Source organism: Ictidomys tridecemlineatus, chromosome 10, assembly GCF_052094955.1.
Source record: "Ictidomys tridecemlineatus isolate mIctTri1 chromosome 10, mIctTri1.hap1, whole genome shotgun sequence".
In the NCBI taxonomy this organism is placed as follows: Eukaryota; Metazoa; Chordata; class Mammalia; order Rodentia; family Sciuridae; genus Ictidomys; species Ictidomys tridecemlineatus.
Genome location: NC_135486.1, coordinates 133672810 through 133689006, shown reverse-complemented (window position 1 = coordinate 133689006; position 16197 = coordinate 133672810). Strand labels below are relative to the sequence as shown.

General features: G+C 37.9%; 1 protein-coding gene across 4 annotated transcripts in view; it reads right to left on the bottom strand.

The window, feature by feature from the left end:
- Positions 1-16197, bottom strand: part of Parn (poly(A)-specific ribonuclease) — a 144965-nt gene that overhangs the window by 107870 nt on the left and 20898 nt on the right. For all 4 annotated transcript variants that reach the window (XM_040278277.2, XM_040278278.2, XM_078024329.1 and 1 more), the window contains 2 exons: positions 14986-15042; positions 9325-9402 (listed from right to left, as the gene is read on the bottom strand). In XM_040278277.2, coding sequence (XP_040134211.1) covers positions 9325-9402; positions 14986-15042 — 135 coding nt within the window. The remainder of the gene's footprint in view (positions 1-9324; positions 9403-14985; positions 15043-16197) is intronic.

Sequence of the window (16197 nt, the reverse complement as noted above, 5' to 3'; positions counted from 1 at the left end):
AACAACCCATCTGAGAGCAAGCCAGCAGGAGAATCCCAGAGTCCAGCATGAAATACACACACAAATCTGGGAGAGAGCACGGCTAGAGATAAATGTTGGTGTCTACATTTACAAAAATGGTCAATATCTAGGACTGCAAATTGGTGCAACCACCCTGGAAAGCAATATGAAGATTGCTCAAAAAACTTGGAATGGAACCACCATTGACCTGGTTATACTACATCTCCGTATATACCCAAAGGACTTAAAATTAGCATACTACAATGTCATAACCACATCAATGTTTACAGAAGCTCAATTCACAATAGCTAAGCTATGTTACCAATCTAGGTGCCCTTCAGCAGATAAGTGAATAAAGAAAATGTGATATATCTACACAATGGAATATTACTCAGCCACAGAAAAATAATTTTATGACTTTTGCCAGTAAATGGATGGATCTGGAGACTATCATGCTAAATTAAATAAGCCAATTCCAAAAAACAAAAAGTTCTCTTTGATATGCAGATGCTAACACACAATAAGGGGGACAGAAATTCAGTGGACTAGACAAAGAAAAATGAAGAGAAGGGAAGGGAATAGGAAAGACAGTGGAATGAATCAGAACTTTCTTATGTTCATATATGAATACACCACAGTGAAACTCCACATCATGTACAACCACAAGAATGGAATCCTATTTAGAATAAGTATACTACATTATTATAATATGTCAAAATACACTTTACTGTCATGTATATCTAGAAAGAACAAAAAAAAAAAGTAGGCAATATCACTAAAGGACAGGGAACATGGAGAGAAAGGAGTGTGAAGGACTCCTTGTGTGAAGGTGGGGGCAAGGGAGATGTCATGCAGTTAGGAGCAGGAGTGCAAGAGCCTGACGGGGAGCCAGAGGAGCTCGTGCCTGGTGAGCTTACCTGGCTCAGCCTGGTGAGCTTACCTGGCTCAAAGTCAGGGCAGTAGAGGAGCTGAGGGAAGCGCTGAGCAGGAGGCAATCAAGAATTCCATAAAACCAGAGAATAAAGGTGATGAATTTGAGGAAGGCTACATTTCCAGTTGCTCTGTGGTTTGGGATTCAAGCACCAGGACTACTGCTTCTCAGTGAGGCGGGTGAGAGAGGGAGTACACTGAAACTCCATATCAGACAGTCAGCGTCTCTTAAGGTCTCAGAAATTTAAGTGCATCAAACAAAGAAGAAGAGAGAGTACACTGGAGCCAGATAGCAGCAGCGGCGGCAGCAGTGTGCTTCCCCAGGGAGGGGAGGGATAATACACACAGAAACACATTGGACAAATTTTGCACAAACAAACCTGTAGATGAAAAAATGCAGCCTGAATTTAGCTATCCAGAGGCTGCACAGCTATCTAATAAGTGCTCTGTATTTTTCAACTGGCAAAGAACAAAGGCCAGGAGCCATGCTGAGGAGGCCACATTGCAGCTCGCTGCTGCCGGAAGCCCAGGAGACCACAGCAAACACTGCATACTGTCCTGGCAAGCGCCTACCCGGTGGCCTAGGGTGTACCTAGCAGAAAGTGACTGAAAAAGACACAGAGAAGATTGTACTCAAGGAGATTCAATCAGAAATACAGAAGGGAGTGTGACTTGCTTTCCATTTGAGCCTAGTGGCTCATGGGACAGCTGATAAGGATGGAGAAACTGCATTTGCAGGCATGAATGCACTCAAGGACAAGACTGGCAGCTGAGTATGTGGGATGTGTGGAGGGCTGATTCTCCTGCCACACAGGAGAGTTCCTGGGAGGCTCCTAAGATCCAGACTCACAGCCAAAAATGGCATCTGCCTGGCCCACGGAGTGTGTTAACCAAATCTCTCCAGAGCAGATGTCACCAAGCAAAGTCCCTAAGGCTGATCAGACTTAAGCCCTGGCCTCCCAGAACTGTGCAGCAGTCCTATCCTGGTCTGTCAAGCTGGCCTGTCCAGACAGAAACATCAACTGACAGTACTTCCCACTCCATCTTACATCCCACTGGTTAGGAGAGAAGCTGACGATGATTTCAAACAGCGTCAGTTTTAGGTCACTCCAGCTGGCAGCTGGGTGAGCAACACAAAAAGAAGAAAATATTAACAACCCCAGTCCTCTCTCTCTCCAGCCCCCATCCCGGCCCTCCCCACCCCACAACATAGTCAGGAAGAAATGACAAGCAGGACAGTCATGCACAGGCTGTGACCATCCATCCTCATCAGCACTGCTGGCTACCTCAGTGGGGACAATTCTTCACTGTTTCTGTTTCATTTCAAGTCTTTTTCCATGTGTGTGTGCACGCGTGTGCTCTTGCTGCGCAGACTGGTTTGTGGACACACAGACAACTTTCTTTTTTTTCTCATTTTAGCATATTTTTATGATGGTTATTTCCTTGTCTTGTCTTTTGAGAGCTAGAGCTTTTTGTTTCTTTGGTTTTGCTTTATTTTTACTCATTTCTCTTTCTCTCCTTTCTTCTCCAACAAATTTTCTTATTCTCTTTCTCTGCCTTTCCTTTTTTCCCCCCATTTTTTCTCTCCTCCTCCTTTGTAGTCATCACTTACTACCCTTCTTCAGCCTGTTTACATTTTGAACTTTCTAAACTTTCTTTTATCCTCCCACCACATTTTCTTTTCTCTTAATGAACTCTATTTTTACCATTTTTTTAGAACTATTTGGTTTACACAACTCCTGCCTCCACCATTCATATTGCTGCAGTTATTAGTGCTATGGATGGCACAGTTGACACCATCTGTTTACTTTAATGCCATATCTAGTTCACAGCTATTTACTGCTTTTGCTGTTGGCAAGGGCTGGTCCACCATTCCTGTTTTTGTGGTAACTGGTGTTGCAGATGTCATAGTAGGCATCAAGATTCATTATACTGGGGCTGGGGATGTGGCTCAAGCAGTAGCGTGCTCCCCTGGCATGCGTGTGGCCCAGGTTCGATCCTCAGCACCACATACAAAAACAAAAGATGTTGTGTCCGCCTAGAACTAGAAAATAAATATTAAAAAAAAAAAATTCTCTCTCTCTCTTTCTCTCTTTCTTTAAAAAAAAAAAAGATTCATTATACTGCTCTAAGGTTAGCTTCAGCTGTTGATATTATTTGTTTCCCCCTTTTCTGTGAGGCGCTGGGAATCTATAAGGACACTACAAGTTCCCAGGAGAGAGACTTGGCTACTGAACTAAACCCAGCCAAGAGGCAGCACACGTGCTCCACACACTCATTAACCATCCTCAAATCTCACTGATATTTTAATATAAGCCCAAATGAACGACCAGATTCCAAACAGGAATGGCTGGGGGATGGCCCTCAGGTCCCACTCATGGACATCCACTCCTACGGCAAAATCATAAAGAATTAACACAAAGTTTGCAGACACCATACATACAAGGGGGTCTCTCCTAGGTCACTCAAGGGCACACTGGCAAGAGAAGGCTGTGACTGGAAAAGGCCTACTCCTAAGAGTGGAAGTGAGCAGCACAACAACACCTAGACAAAACCAACACTAGAAATATGAAAAAACAAGGTCACACACAGACTCTTAAAGTCCATAATTCAACAGAAACTGACTCCAAAAATATTAAAGTGGATGAAATACCAGCTAAAGAATTCAAAAGAATGATTATAAAAATGATCAATGAATTTCAAGAGAACACAGAAAAACAATTGAATGAGTAAAGGGAGTCAGTACAGGAAATGAATGAGAAATTCAGTGAGTAGATAGGGGTACTGAAAAAGAAGCAACAGCCAGGCACAGTGGTGCATGCCTGTCATCCCAGCAGCTGAGGAGCCTGAGACCAGAGGATCAAGACTCAAAGCCAGCCTCAGCAAAAGCAAGGTGCTAAGCAAGTCAATGAGACCAGTATCTCTAAATAAAATATAAAACAGGGCTGGGGGTGTAGCTCAGTGGTCAAGTGCCCCTGAGTTCAATCCCTGGTACCAAAAAAAGAAAATAAAAAGAACCAACAGAAGTTTTAGAAATTAAAGACATAATCAAATACAATGTTCAGTGGAAGTCTCTCTAGAATACACCATGTTGAAGACTAAATTTCAGAGCTGGAAGACATGATACATTATTTTTAAAATGCCTAACATACAGAATAAGTAGCCATTCTTGAAAATTCAGATACTGTTAAAATAAAGAAAATAAGTATCCATGACCAGAATATACAAGAACCCTGGAACAACTTTAAGAGACCAAATTTGAGAATCACTGGAGAGGCTGCAATTGCTCAGTGGTAAAGCAAGGCTTGCCTAGTGTGAGGAACAGCATTCAATCCTCAGCACCACATAAAAATAAATGAATAAAACTAAAAGAAAAAAGTTACTACCTTAAAAAAAAAAGTCAATAGTCTATTAAAAAAAGAATCACTGGGATCACGAAGGTTGTGAAAGACAGGCTAATGGCATGGAGAATCTCTGCAGGGATAAAACAGAAAAAATTCCAAATCTTGAAAATAAGATAAATATCCAGATACAGGATGCATTCAGAATTCCAAGTAGACATGATCAAAAAAAGCACCTCTCCATGATACATTATTTTTAAAATGCCTAACATACAGAACAAGGACAGAAATTTAAAAGCCTCAAGAGAAAAACATCAGGTCACATTTAGAGGCAAGTCAATCAGAATCACTTCCAATTTCTCAGCATGGACTCTAATTCCAAGGGGGCTTAGAATGATGTATTCCAAGTCCTGAAAAAAATAACCGTCAACAAAGACTACCATATCCAGCAAAGCTATACCTCAGAATTGCATAGATAAAAGCCTTTCAAGATAAATAGAAACTAGTAGAATTTATGACCACTAAGTCTGCACTACAGAAAATACTTAAAGAAATACTTCACACAGAAGAAACCAAAACCAACCCAAGCTCACAAATGGACACATCTCATTTGAAGAGTAGCTAAGCAAACAAGAAACAGAACTAAACTAAACATTAGAAATAAATAAAAATCGAAAGAATTAATAAACATCTCTCTAAAATAACATGGAATATAAATGGTCTCAACTCTCCAATTAAATGACACAGGCTAGCAGAAGAGATTCACCTAACAGGCAAAGACAGCCACACGTTAAGAGTGAAAAGATGGAAACTGACATTCCATATAAAAGGAGCCTAAAACCCCCACACAAAAGCAGGAGAATCTACTTTCATATCCAACGAAACAGACTTCAATCCAAAATTAATAGGAAGAAACCAAAGGTCATTTTATACTGGTAAAGGGAACAATTCAACAAGAAGAAGTAACAATAGTAAATATTTATGTCTCAAATATTGATGCACCTAATTACATAAGACAGACACTATTTGAATTAAAAACTCAGTTAGACCCCAAAACAATAATACTGTGTGATTTCAACACACCTTACCAATAGATAGGTCATTTACACATAAACTCAGCAAAGACTCTTAAGCCTAAAAAAATTATATACCAAATGGAATTAACAGACATCTACAGATATTTCATCCAACAAAATCAGAATATGCTTTCTTCTGCCAGATGTGGTGGAGCACAACTGTAATCCCAGCAGCTCAGGAGGCTGAGGCAGGAGGATTGCAAACTCAAAGTCAACTCAGCAACTTGGCAAGACCCTGTCTCAAAATAAAATATAAAAAGGGTTGGGGATAGGGGCTGAGGTTGTGGCTCAGCAGTACAGCGTTCGCCTTGCATGTGTGAGACCCTGGTTCAATCCTCAGCACCACATTAAAATAAATAAACAAAATAAAGATATTGTGTCTGTGTATAACTAAATATATATATATATTTTAAAGGGGGGTTGGGAATATAGCTCAGTGGTTGAGCACCTCTGGGTTCAATCCCCAATATCAAAAAAAAAGAATATGCTTTCTTCTCAGTAAATCAGGGAACCTTCTCCAAAACAGACCACATTTTAGTCCACAAAACTGACTTGATTATTAAGTCCACAAATTTGATTCTTGACATCAAAAAAACTGATATAATCCCTTCCACCTTCTCTTATCATAATGGAATGAAATTGGCAAAAACTCTATAGAAACTATATAAACATATGGAGATTAAATAATACACTTTTGAATGATGAATGCATGACAGAAGAAATAAGGGAGAAATTTAAAAATTCTTAGATGCCAACAAGAGTAAGGATACAACATACAAAACCTCTGGGATACTATGAAGGCAGTTCAAAGAGGAACACTGAAAGCCATGAGTGCCTACCTAAGAAAATCAGAAAGATTCCAACAAACAACCTAATGATGTATCTCAGGGCCCTTGAAAAACAAGAGCAAAGCAATTCTAAAACTGACAGAAGAAATAACAGATCAGAGCTGAAATGAATAAAACTGAAAATGAAATTAAAAAACAAAAAAGAGGATCAATAAAATAAAGAGTCAGTTTTTTGAAAAGATAAACAAGATTGATAATCCCTTAGCTAAAATATGGAAACTAAAAGCATTTTCTTCAAAATCTGGAGAAAGAGAAGGATATTCACTATACCACTCCTATTCTTTATAGACTAAAAATTCTAGGCAGAGCAATTAGGCAAAAGAAAGAAAGAAAAGGGGTAAAAATACAAAAGGAAGAAGTCAAACTATAACTGTTTGCAGATGGTAACATCCTACACTTAGAAGATCTAAAAAGTTCCAAAAGAATACAGACCAATAAATAAATTCAGCAAAGTAGCCAGTCACAAAATCAACAATCAAAAATTAATAGCTTTCCTATACACCAATAATGATGTGCTAAAAAAGAAATCAGAAAAACAATCCCATTCTCAAAATCCACAAAAATACAGATAAATAAAATACCTATGAATAAGCCGGGCATGGTGGTGCACACCTGTAATCCTAGCGACTCAGGAGGTTAAGGCAGGAGGATCATAAGTTTAAACCAGCCTCAGCAACTTAGCAAGGCCCTGAGCAACTCAGCAAGACCCTGCCTCTAATAAAATATATGTATTTAAAAAAAAAAAGGCTAGGGATGAGGCTGGGTGGTTAAGCACCCCTGGGTTCAATCCCTGGTACAAAAAAACAAAACACAAAAAAAACCTATAAATAAATCCAAATAAGGAAGTGAAATACCTATACGAAGCAAACTATAGAACACTTAAGAAAAAACTGAAGATATAAGATGAAAGATTTCCCATATTCACGAATAAGCAGAAGTAATGCTATTAAAAATGAACATAATACAGAAAGTATAAACAGATTCAGTGCAATCCCCATCAAAATACCAATGACAGTCATCACAGAACAAGAAAAAAAAAAAAAAAAAACACAGTTTTAAAATGCCTTTGAAGAATAAAAGACCCAGAATAGCCAAAGCAATTTTTAGCCAAAAATGTCATGCTGGAAGCATCACAATACTGACTTCAAATTACACTACAGAGCTGTAGTAACAAATGTATGGTACAGGCATAAAAACAGACACATAGGCCAATGAAGACACAGAACAGAAACCTACACCGATGTAGTCTTCTTTTTTTTTTTTTTTTTAAGAGAGAATTTTTAGTATTTATTTTTTAGTTTTCGGTGGACACAACATCTTTGTTTGTATGTGGTGCTGAGGATCGAACCCGGGCCACAGGCAAGCCAGGTGAGCGCGATACCGCTTGAGCCACATCCCCAGCCCTGTAGTCTTCTTATCTTTGACAAAAATGCCAAAAGCAAACACTGGCGAAAAGACAGCCTTTTTAACAAATGGTTGTAGGAAAACTGGCTGTCCCTGTGTAGAATAATGAGCCTAAATCCTTATCTCTCACCTTGCACAAAAGTCAGCTCAAGGAGATGGGGTTGTGGCTCAGTGGTACAGCGCTTGCCTCACATGTGTGAGGCACTGGGTTCAATTCTCAGCACTGCATAAAAATAAATGGATAAAATAAAGGTCCATTAACAACTAAAAAACAAATACTAAAAAAAAAAAGTCAACTCAACATGAGTCAAAGACCCAGTAATTAGGGGCTGGGGATGTGGCTCAAGCGGTAGCGCGCTCGCCTAGCATGCGTGCGGCCCGGGTTCGATCCTCAGCAGCACCACATACCAACAAAGATGTTGTGTCCACCAAGAACTAAGAAAAAAATAAATAAATGTTAAAATTCTCTCTCTCTCTCTCTCTCTCTCTCTCTCTCTCTCTCTCTCTCTCTCTCTCTCTCTCTGTGTCCCCCTCTGTCTCTAGACCCAGTAATTAGACCAGAAACTAGGCAACACATAGGATTAAATTCCAACATGTAGGCTCAAACAACTTTGTCAAAAGGATCTCTGACACTCAGGAAATAATCTCAAGAGTTAATAAAAAGGATGGTATCAAATTTAAAAGCTTCTATACAGCAAAGTAAATAATTACGAATGTGAAGAAAGAATCTACAGAATGGGAGAAATTTTTTGCTAGCTACTCTTCTGACACAGGATTAATATCCAGAATATATAAAGAATTCAAACAGTGAACTAAATAGGCACTTTTCAAAAGAAGAAATACAAATGATTAACAAATATATGACAAATTGTTCAACACTGTTAGCAATTAAGGAAATAAAAATCAAAACTACATGGAGATTTCATCTCACTCCAGTTAGAACTGCAGCCATATCAAGAACACAAATAATAATAAACACTGGAGAGGATGTAGAGAAAAAAGAACACTTTAGCACTATTGGTGGGATTGTAAATTAGTACAATCACTATGGAAATCAGTATGGTAGTCCTTCAAAAGACTAGGAATAGAACTAACATATATGACATAGCTACACCAGTCCTCAGTATTTATTAAAGAATTAAAGCGGGTTAGGGTTGTGGCTCAGTGGTAGAATGCTTGCCTAGCACATGTGAGGCACTGGGTTCTCAGCACCATATATAAATGAATAAATAAAATAATGGTTCATCAACAACTAAAAAATATTTTTTAAAAAACTATAGCAAAGGGGCTGGGGATGTGGCTCAAGCGGTAGCGCGCTTGCCTAGCATGTGTGCGGCCCGGGTTTGATCCTCAGCACCACATACAAACAAAGATGTTGTGTCCGCTGAAAACTAAAAAAAAATAAATATAAAAAAAAAAGAAAGAAAAAAAAATCTATAGCAACACATACATACCCATGTTTATAGCAACACAATTATATCCATGTTTATAGCAACACAATTCACAATAGCCAAACCACAAGGACCAAGACGATGAAACAAATATGGAACCCTGCTCTGACAATGGCAGATGACAGAAAAACCCCTTAAAATAGCTTATATGTACATCTCATCAAAAACACACAACCAAGTGCATACATAAGATTGTCTCTAGGAATATGCTGCATGCAGAAAAGCAGAGAACACTGCATAGTGCCTGGTGAAGGCAGGTGGACCAGTCACTTACCGAAGGGAGTGGACTGTAGAACTGATGAACTGTGTGCATGACATCCAAGAGCATATTGTGTCCAATGACAAGTTTTCCCTAAAGAAAATTAAGGTTAAGAAAAAAATTAACTAGGGTTTGAGAATAAAATGTATGCTTCAGATTCCATGAGGATTTTTTACTGAACTTACTTTTTCCACATTAAAAAGTTATAAGTATATACAAATACATAAATATAAGCCATTTTTATTTCTCTGCACTTTGGGAGTATTAAATCCACAATGCAAAGTAAAAGTTTCAAATAATTTTTACTTCACTGATCTTTTTCTCTGATTTTTATCAATCTTGTCACCCTTAAGAATCAGAAGTAGTAAAAAAAAAACTTCTTTTTTTCCTTTTCTTTTTCCAAGGCTCTATGTTGCCCAAGATGGCCTTGAACTCCTGGGCTAAAGTGACCTCCCTGCCTCTCAGCCTCTCAAGTAGCTGGGACTACAGAAATGAGCTGGCATAACAACAGGAAATTGTAAAATTCTAATTGAAGAGTTTTTTAAAGGTAAAATACGAAAACCCTGAGTCCCTTGAATGTCAAATAATTTGTGAACAAAACTCCAAAAACATATGTACATGCTTTTGTCTATACAAATATTTTAAAAATTATACTTCTTCTTGGGGCTGGGGTTGTGCTCAGTAGTGGAGTGCTTGCCTGGCAAGTGTGAGGCCCTGGGTTCAATCCTCAGCATCACATTAAAATGAAGGTATTGTGTCCAACTACAACTACAAAATAAATATTTAAAAAATATATATACTTCTTGGGGCTGGGCTTGTGGCTCAGTGATAAGAGTGCTCGCCTAGCACTTGTGAGGCACTGGGTTCGATCCTCAGAACCACATAAAAATGAAATAAAGATATGTGTCCACCACCTACAACTAAAAAAAAATAAATAAATATTTAAAAATACTGAATGAATGATTTAATATATAAATAGGTATTATGGTTTAAAAAAAGAAAAAAATATATATATATACTTCTTAAAACAACCAAATTATTTTAAAAGATAAGTTCATAACAATGTTAAAAGGTTAAAATAGCTAATTTCTTATTATAATTAATACAATAAATTTTCATTTCCTAGATTAACTGCATCAAAATTCAGAACATGTTCTGTGAATTCCATTCCAATAACACTTCACTGTTTTTTCAATCAACTGAAATAACTGTAGGTAAATTAAATTACTCCATTTGTGTAAAAAATAAACCACAAAATGGAATGTCAACTTAGATTTAGTTGGCCTGGTGATACCATGTTCTTTTTTGTGAGGGTTGGTACCAGGGAATGAACTCAGGAGTGCTTGACCACTGAACAACATACCCAGCCCAATTTTGTATTTTATTTAGAGAAAGGGTCTCACTGAGTTACTGAACATCTCACTTTTGCTGAGGCTAACTTTGAACTTGCAATCCTCCTGTCTCAGCCTCCTGAGCAGCTGGAATTACAGGTGTGCAACACTGCACGCAGCTGGTGAGACCATTTTTAACAAAAGCATCGGTCAGTACAGTGGAGCTCCATAATAAGTCCCAATGGGCCTTCCATATAACACTGCTGAATTCATAGGGCTAAACATTTTTTCAAAGTAAATATCCTACATAAAATCTCCAAAATCTAACAAGCTAAGCTTTTGGCTCAGTATTTGGGCATATTCACAGTCCCTATACAATGCTAAAATACAAAGGATTGATACAGGGTAGAAGCAGTATGTAGGAAACTCTCAAATGCAACATAAATACTGATAAATGAGGAAGTTGAGAAGTGGAAAACAATATCTTGATCAGAAGATACCATGATAGAGAGAAAGGAGGGGAGGAGTAGCGGGGATAGGAAGGGCAGCAGAATAGAATAGACAATATGATTGATGTATGTACATTCCATGTATGTATTATATGTCAAAATAAATTTTGCTGTCATGTATGACTAAAAAAAAATAAAAATAAATCATATGTTAAAAAAAAAAAGAAGAAGAAGATACCATAAGGCCAAAGACAGGGAGAATTGCACATAAATATTGAACTTCTCACAGGTATGAGTTAGAATTCTGGTACTACTTTATGTGTGCCCCAAGTTGAAGCAAATATATGTAATGCAAGTTAAGAACTGGATTTCTCACTGTCAGAGAAAGAAGTTGCAAGTAGAAAAGAGAGTAGGCTAAAAACAAGCCCTGTGGTATTGGACTGGAATCTGAGGTATCAGTATAAAGGAATGGGTAGGGAGATCCACACTTGTGGATGTGTATGTATGTGTAAGCACCTCTGTATACACACAATCACCTCATGCATAACGTAACAGGGACATGTCCTGAAAAATTCATCAGGCAATCTCACTGTTGGGTGAAATGACAGAATATACTTACACAAATCTGGACAGCATAGCCTACTATACACTTAGACTATACGGTCCTATTTCAGGATATAAGCCAATAAGGCATGTTATGTGCTACATACTGTAGGCAAATTTAAGACAGTGGTATTTGTGTACCTAAACATAAATATACAGTGAAAACACTGACATAAATTTTTTAGCTCCATTATAATCTTAGAGGACCACCCTAGTATATGAAGTCCATCATTGACCAAAACATAACTGTGCACACACAAAATACAAAGTGACCATTGCAGATAGGTTCCAGGATCTCTCATGGTCACCAAAATGCTTAGGTCCCTTACATAAAATGGCATATTACTTGTATATAACCTATGCACATCCTCCCATACTTTAAATCATCTCTAGATTACCTATAATACCTCATGCAATGCAAATGCCATATAAATAGTTGTTGTATTGTACTGTTTAGGGAATAATGACAAAAAAAAAATCTGTTCACATTCAATTTGTTTCATGAATATTTTTAATCTGTAGTCGGTTGAATCTAAGGGTGTAGAACTCAAGGATATGGAAAGCCAACCATACACACATACACCTACAGATACACAAAGAACCAGCTGTGTACATATGCGAGGATATGCAGACATACTGTTCTTAGCTCTGTCCATAGGCAGGGCCTAAAACCACTAACACAGCTGTAACACAGGACCAGATTGTGCTTCCAAAACACTACTCTCAGTCAAAGGAACCACAGCTCATGGGAGAAGACACGGATCCCTAAGCTAGGCCAGGGGAAGAAAACAAGATGAGCCTGGAACCTCCTGGGACATCCAAGAGTAAGGAAGTGCTCAAAAGGAAGGACACAGGAGTCGAGCTGAAAGGTCACCATGGCCAAAGGCAGTACACTGTGAGCAACAAAAAATCAGGCTATATTCTAGTTGAATAAAATAAATATCCGAGTCCCTACTCACATACATAAAAATGATTAAATAACATGGAATGAACATCTTTTCCTGGGGGCTGGGGATGTGGCTCAAGTGGTAGCGCGCTTGCCTGGCATGCGTGCGGCCTGGGTTCGATCCTCAGCACCACATACAAACAAAGATGTTGCGTCCGCCAAGAACTAAAAAATAAATATTAAAAATTTTTAAAAAAAATGAACATCTTTTCCTTACAGAATAATTTTAAAAACATATGTAGAAAGAAAGAGGGAAATATAAACTTGCCTTAGATCTCCACAGCAATAAATGCTGCAGGTAAGACCCACTGACAAATACTAACACTAGTGGGCAAAGGTTTGAGGATTTTCATAGTCCCGAAGTATCTCCCCCAACATGTTAACCTCAGAGGAAAAACAGTAATTTCACAGAACAAAATCCAGCAGACACTACCTTAACCTGGTGACCAAGGTCAACATCATGAATACTGTTTCCTGTGGTGTTCTTATCAACACTGAATACCCTCAGTCCAAAGAAAACAAATCACAAACAAGGAACCCTGGACAAAATGGCCAATACTCATCAAAAGCATCAAGGTTATGAAAGGCAGAGAAAGACTACTGAAATCTGCAGAAAACCAAGGAGAAATAACAAGTAAACATAATGCAGGATTCTGGACAGAATTCTGAAGAGAAAATGGACTTAATAAACAAACTGATGACATTCTAATAAGGGCTTTAGTTTAGCTCATATTATTGTGCTGATGTTACTGTCCTGGTTCAGATAACTGCACAGTAGCAATGGCAGATGTTAGCACTGGGGAAAACTGTGCAAAGGGGTACAGAATTTCTGCACTATTTTTGGAACTTATCTTGCAAAATTAAAACTTTTTGAAAACTGTAGAAAAAAGAGATTTACTAATAGTGACTAGAAAATAATTTGGTGATATAAATAAATGTTTGGTGTCTATTGGGTTTATAGAACTTAATTATGTTAATATTTTTAAAGTGTGTTGCTTATAAACTTTAAAACATTAAATCACCAGTAAATAGGGCTTCTTCTCTTTGCAAACTTTGATGCTACCAACTATTAGCAATGTGTTATGAATTATTCCATATAAGAAAGATATCAGAGAAGAGCAAACACAGACAGAGCAACCTAAGGTATTTGAACATGTACAAGGTGAACAAATGACTCAATTTTGGAAAAGTTAACTAAATATCATGAGAACTACACAAGAGCTCAAAATCAACTGATGTCCTAAGCTCTGTATCTTAGAGCCAGCTACAATCAAACCAATCACAAATCTGAAGGGAACTGGTTGAGTGTATGACAAGAGCAAATGTGGTCTCACGGCTGCTTCTCTAGACACCTATGACCTCAGCCACTGAGATGCATACTCTGCTTCTCTCCAGACTCACACAACTTTCTGTTCTGTTCAGTTCTGTTCAGATTACCTCACTTATTTAGCAAGAGAGCTCCTAGTAGGCCAACCCTCTTCTTTTATAAGGTCCTATTACTTGTGTTTATCCCCAAATAAGGACAATGGTGTGCTTCCCCACCCCACCCCCAGCGTCCCTGTGTTTATAGGCTTGCACCTGGTAGTGAGACAGCTGTAGAACTGAGTGAGAGGGTTTCAATGACCTTTGCGCTTTGCATGCTTCCCTGATACAAAGCTCAGCATCTAAGGAAAAAGGTGATTCTTTCTCAACAGCCAACTGCTAAAGGAAAAGAAGCCTTAGATTCCAGACAATTTAGCATCCAAGTAAGCAGGTTGACTAGAACAACCAGCACAACAACCTTGTTTATCTTTGCAAAATAGCAAATGTTTCTTTTCAAAAAGGAAGTAAGGAAAAATATCTACCACAGACCCCTCTAGCAAATTTACACCAACAACCAAAGCATTTTTTAAATGTATCAAATACTGTTAAGGCTACTGGATATAAGAATCAATTACAGTTAAGCAGGAGACACCATTATTTTTATCCTCTAGAGTCTTCCACTTAGGGAATTAATCAATCAAATATCTGAATGTTTCTTCCTTTATTCCTTGCTTTCTTATTCTACTTCTTATGGTTTTGAGAATAAAAACTCTAGTTTCGTGTAGCCATAAAACATCATCATTGTACAATCCCATGCATCCTTACAAGAAAGACTTTCTGAAAAATGCTTTGTATGTGAATCAGCAGTTATGATCTCACCAGGCACATCACATAACAGTCTATCCTTGTCATTCTAACTCCTTCCTCCACACCAGGTAAACATTCTAAATGACCAAACTGACTACTTTGCAATGGTGATTTGGCAGGCCACCTAATATTATATTCAGCAGTCTAGCCAGAAAGAAAAGAAGCCTGGTTTGCTTACCGAATTAGCAATGGCATGAATGACTCTTGAAAATCCTACAGCATCATTCAGTTCCTCCTAATTAAAAAACAAACAAAATTATTGATGTGCACTATATTTCTTATTTGAATGACCTAAAAACCCTAGCCAAAAAAGGGAAAAAGAAAAACTTCATATAGCATAATCATTTCAAATAACTATATCTAAAATATCTAAAATGATTTATGTATATATCTTTCTTCTGTTTTAGAAGTCAGAAAAACCAAGTGCCAAATTATTCACTAGTTACTTCAATAAAAGTGCCTAGAATTTTCTCATCACTTCACATAATTTGTTGAAATTTCCAAGGCAATCAAGTGTCTTGAAGAAAAAAAAAAAAATCTTTTTTAAAGTGGCCACCTGCTGGTTAAACTCTATAATACATCACTTTCTGAGGAAACCCATCCAGCAAACTGATCCAGAATTCCCAATTTTTTTCCTTGACAAACAGCAGTTTTACAAACTTCTGGAGCACAACTTTGGACCTGTCCCCACCCTTACTTTCTCCTCTCCAATTTTCTTCCCAACAGTGTTTACAGAGGCTCCGTGTCTCTCCTACCTTGACCTTAGCCCTTAACTGCCCTTTTTGTCTCATCACAGCTAACTTGCTTAATTAACCTCTCCACTCAGTTCCAGCTATCTTCTAGGTGCTCCCAGCCCTCTGCTCTCCGGCTTCAATCTCACTGAAATTGCTCATCAACTTAAAATGAGTCCCAAGGCTAACAAGTGTTTTCAAGGATGTAGAGAAAATGGAACCCTTATGCACTGTTGATGGGAACATAAAATAGCACCATTGCTATGGAAAAAAGTGTTGAATTTCTTTAAAAAAAAAAAAAAGCATACAAATATTTGCATACTCATGTTCAAAGCAGCATTGTTTACAAGAGCCAAAAGCAACCCAAGTATCCAAATGAATAGATATAGAAAATGTGGTATATCTATAAAATAGAATCTCAGTCTTAAAAAGGAAGGAAATTCAGACCTTGCTGTAACATGGATGAAGCCTTCCTTGAGGCCATTATGCCAAGAGAGTAAGCCTGTCACAAAAGGACAGATACTATAAGACTGCAATTACGTGAGGTACTTAGAATGGTCAAATTCACAGAAACAGAAAGTAGATGATGGTTGCCAGGGCAGGCGGAGGAAGGGCATGGAGAATTTTGTTTAATAGGTACAGAATGTCAGTTTTGCATC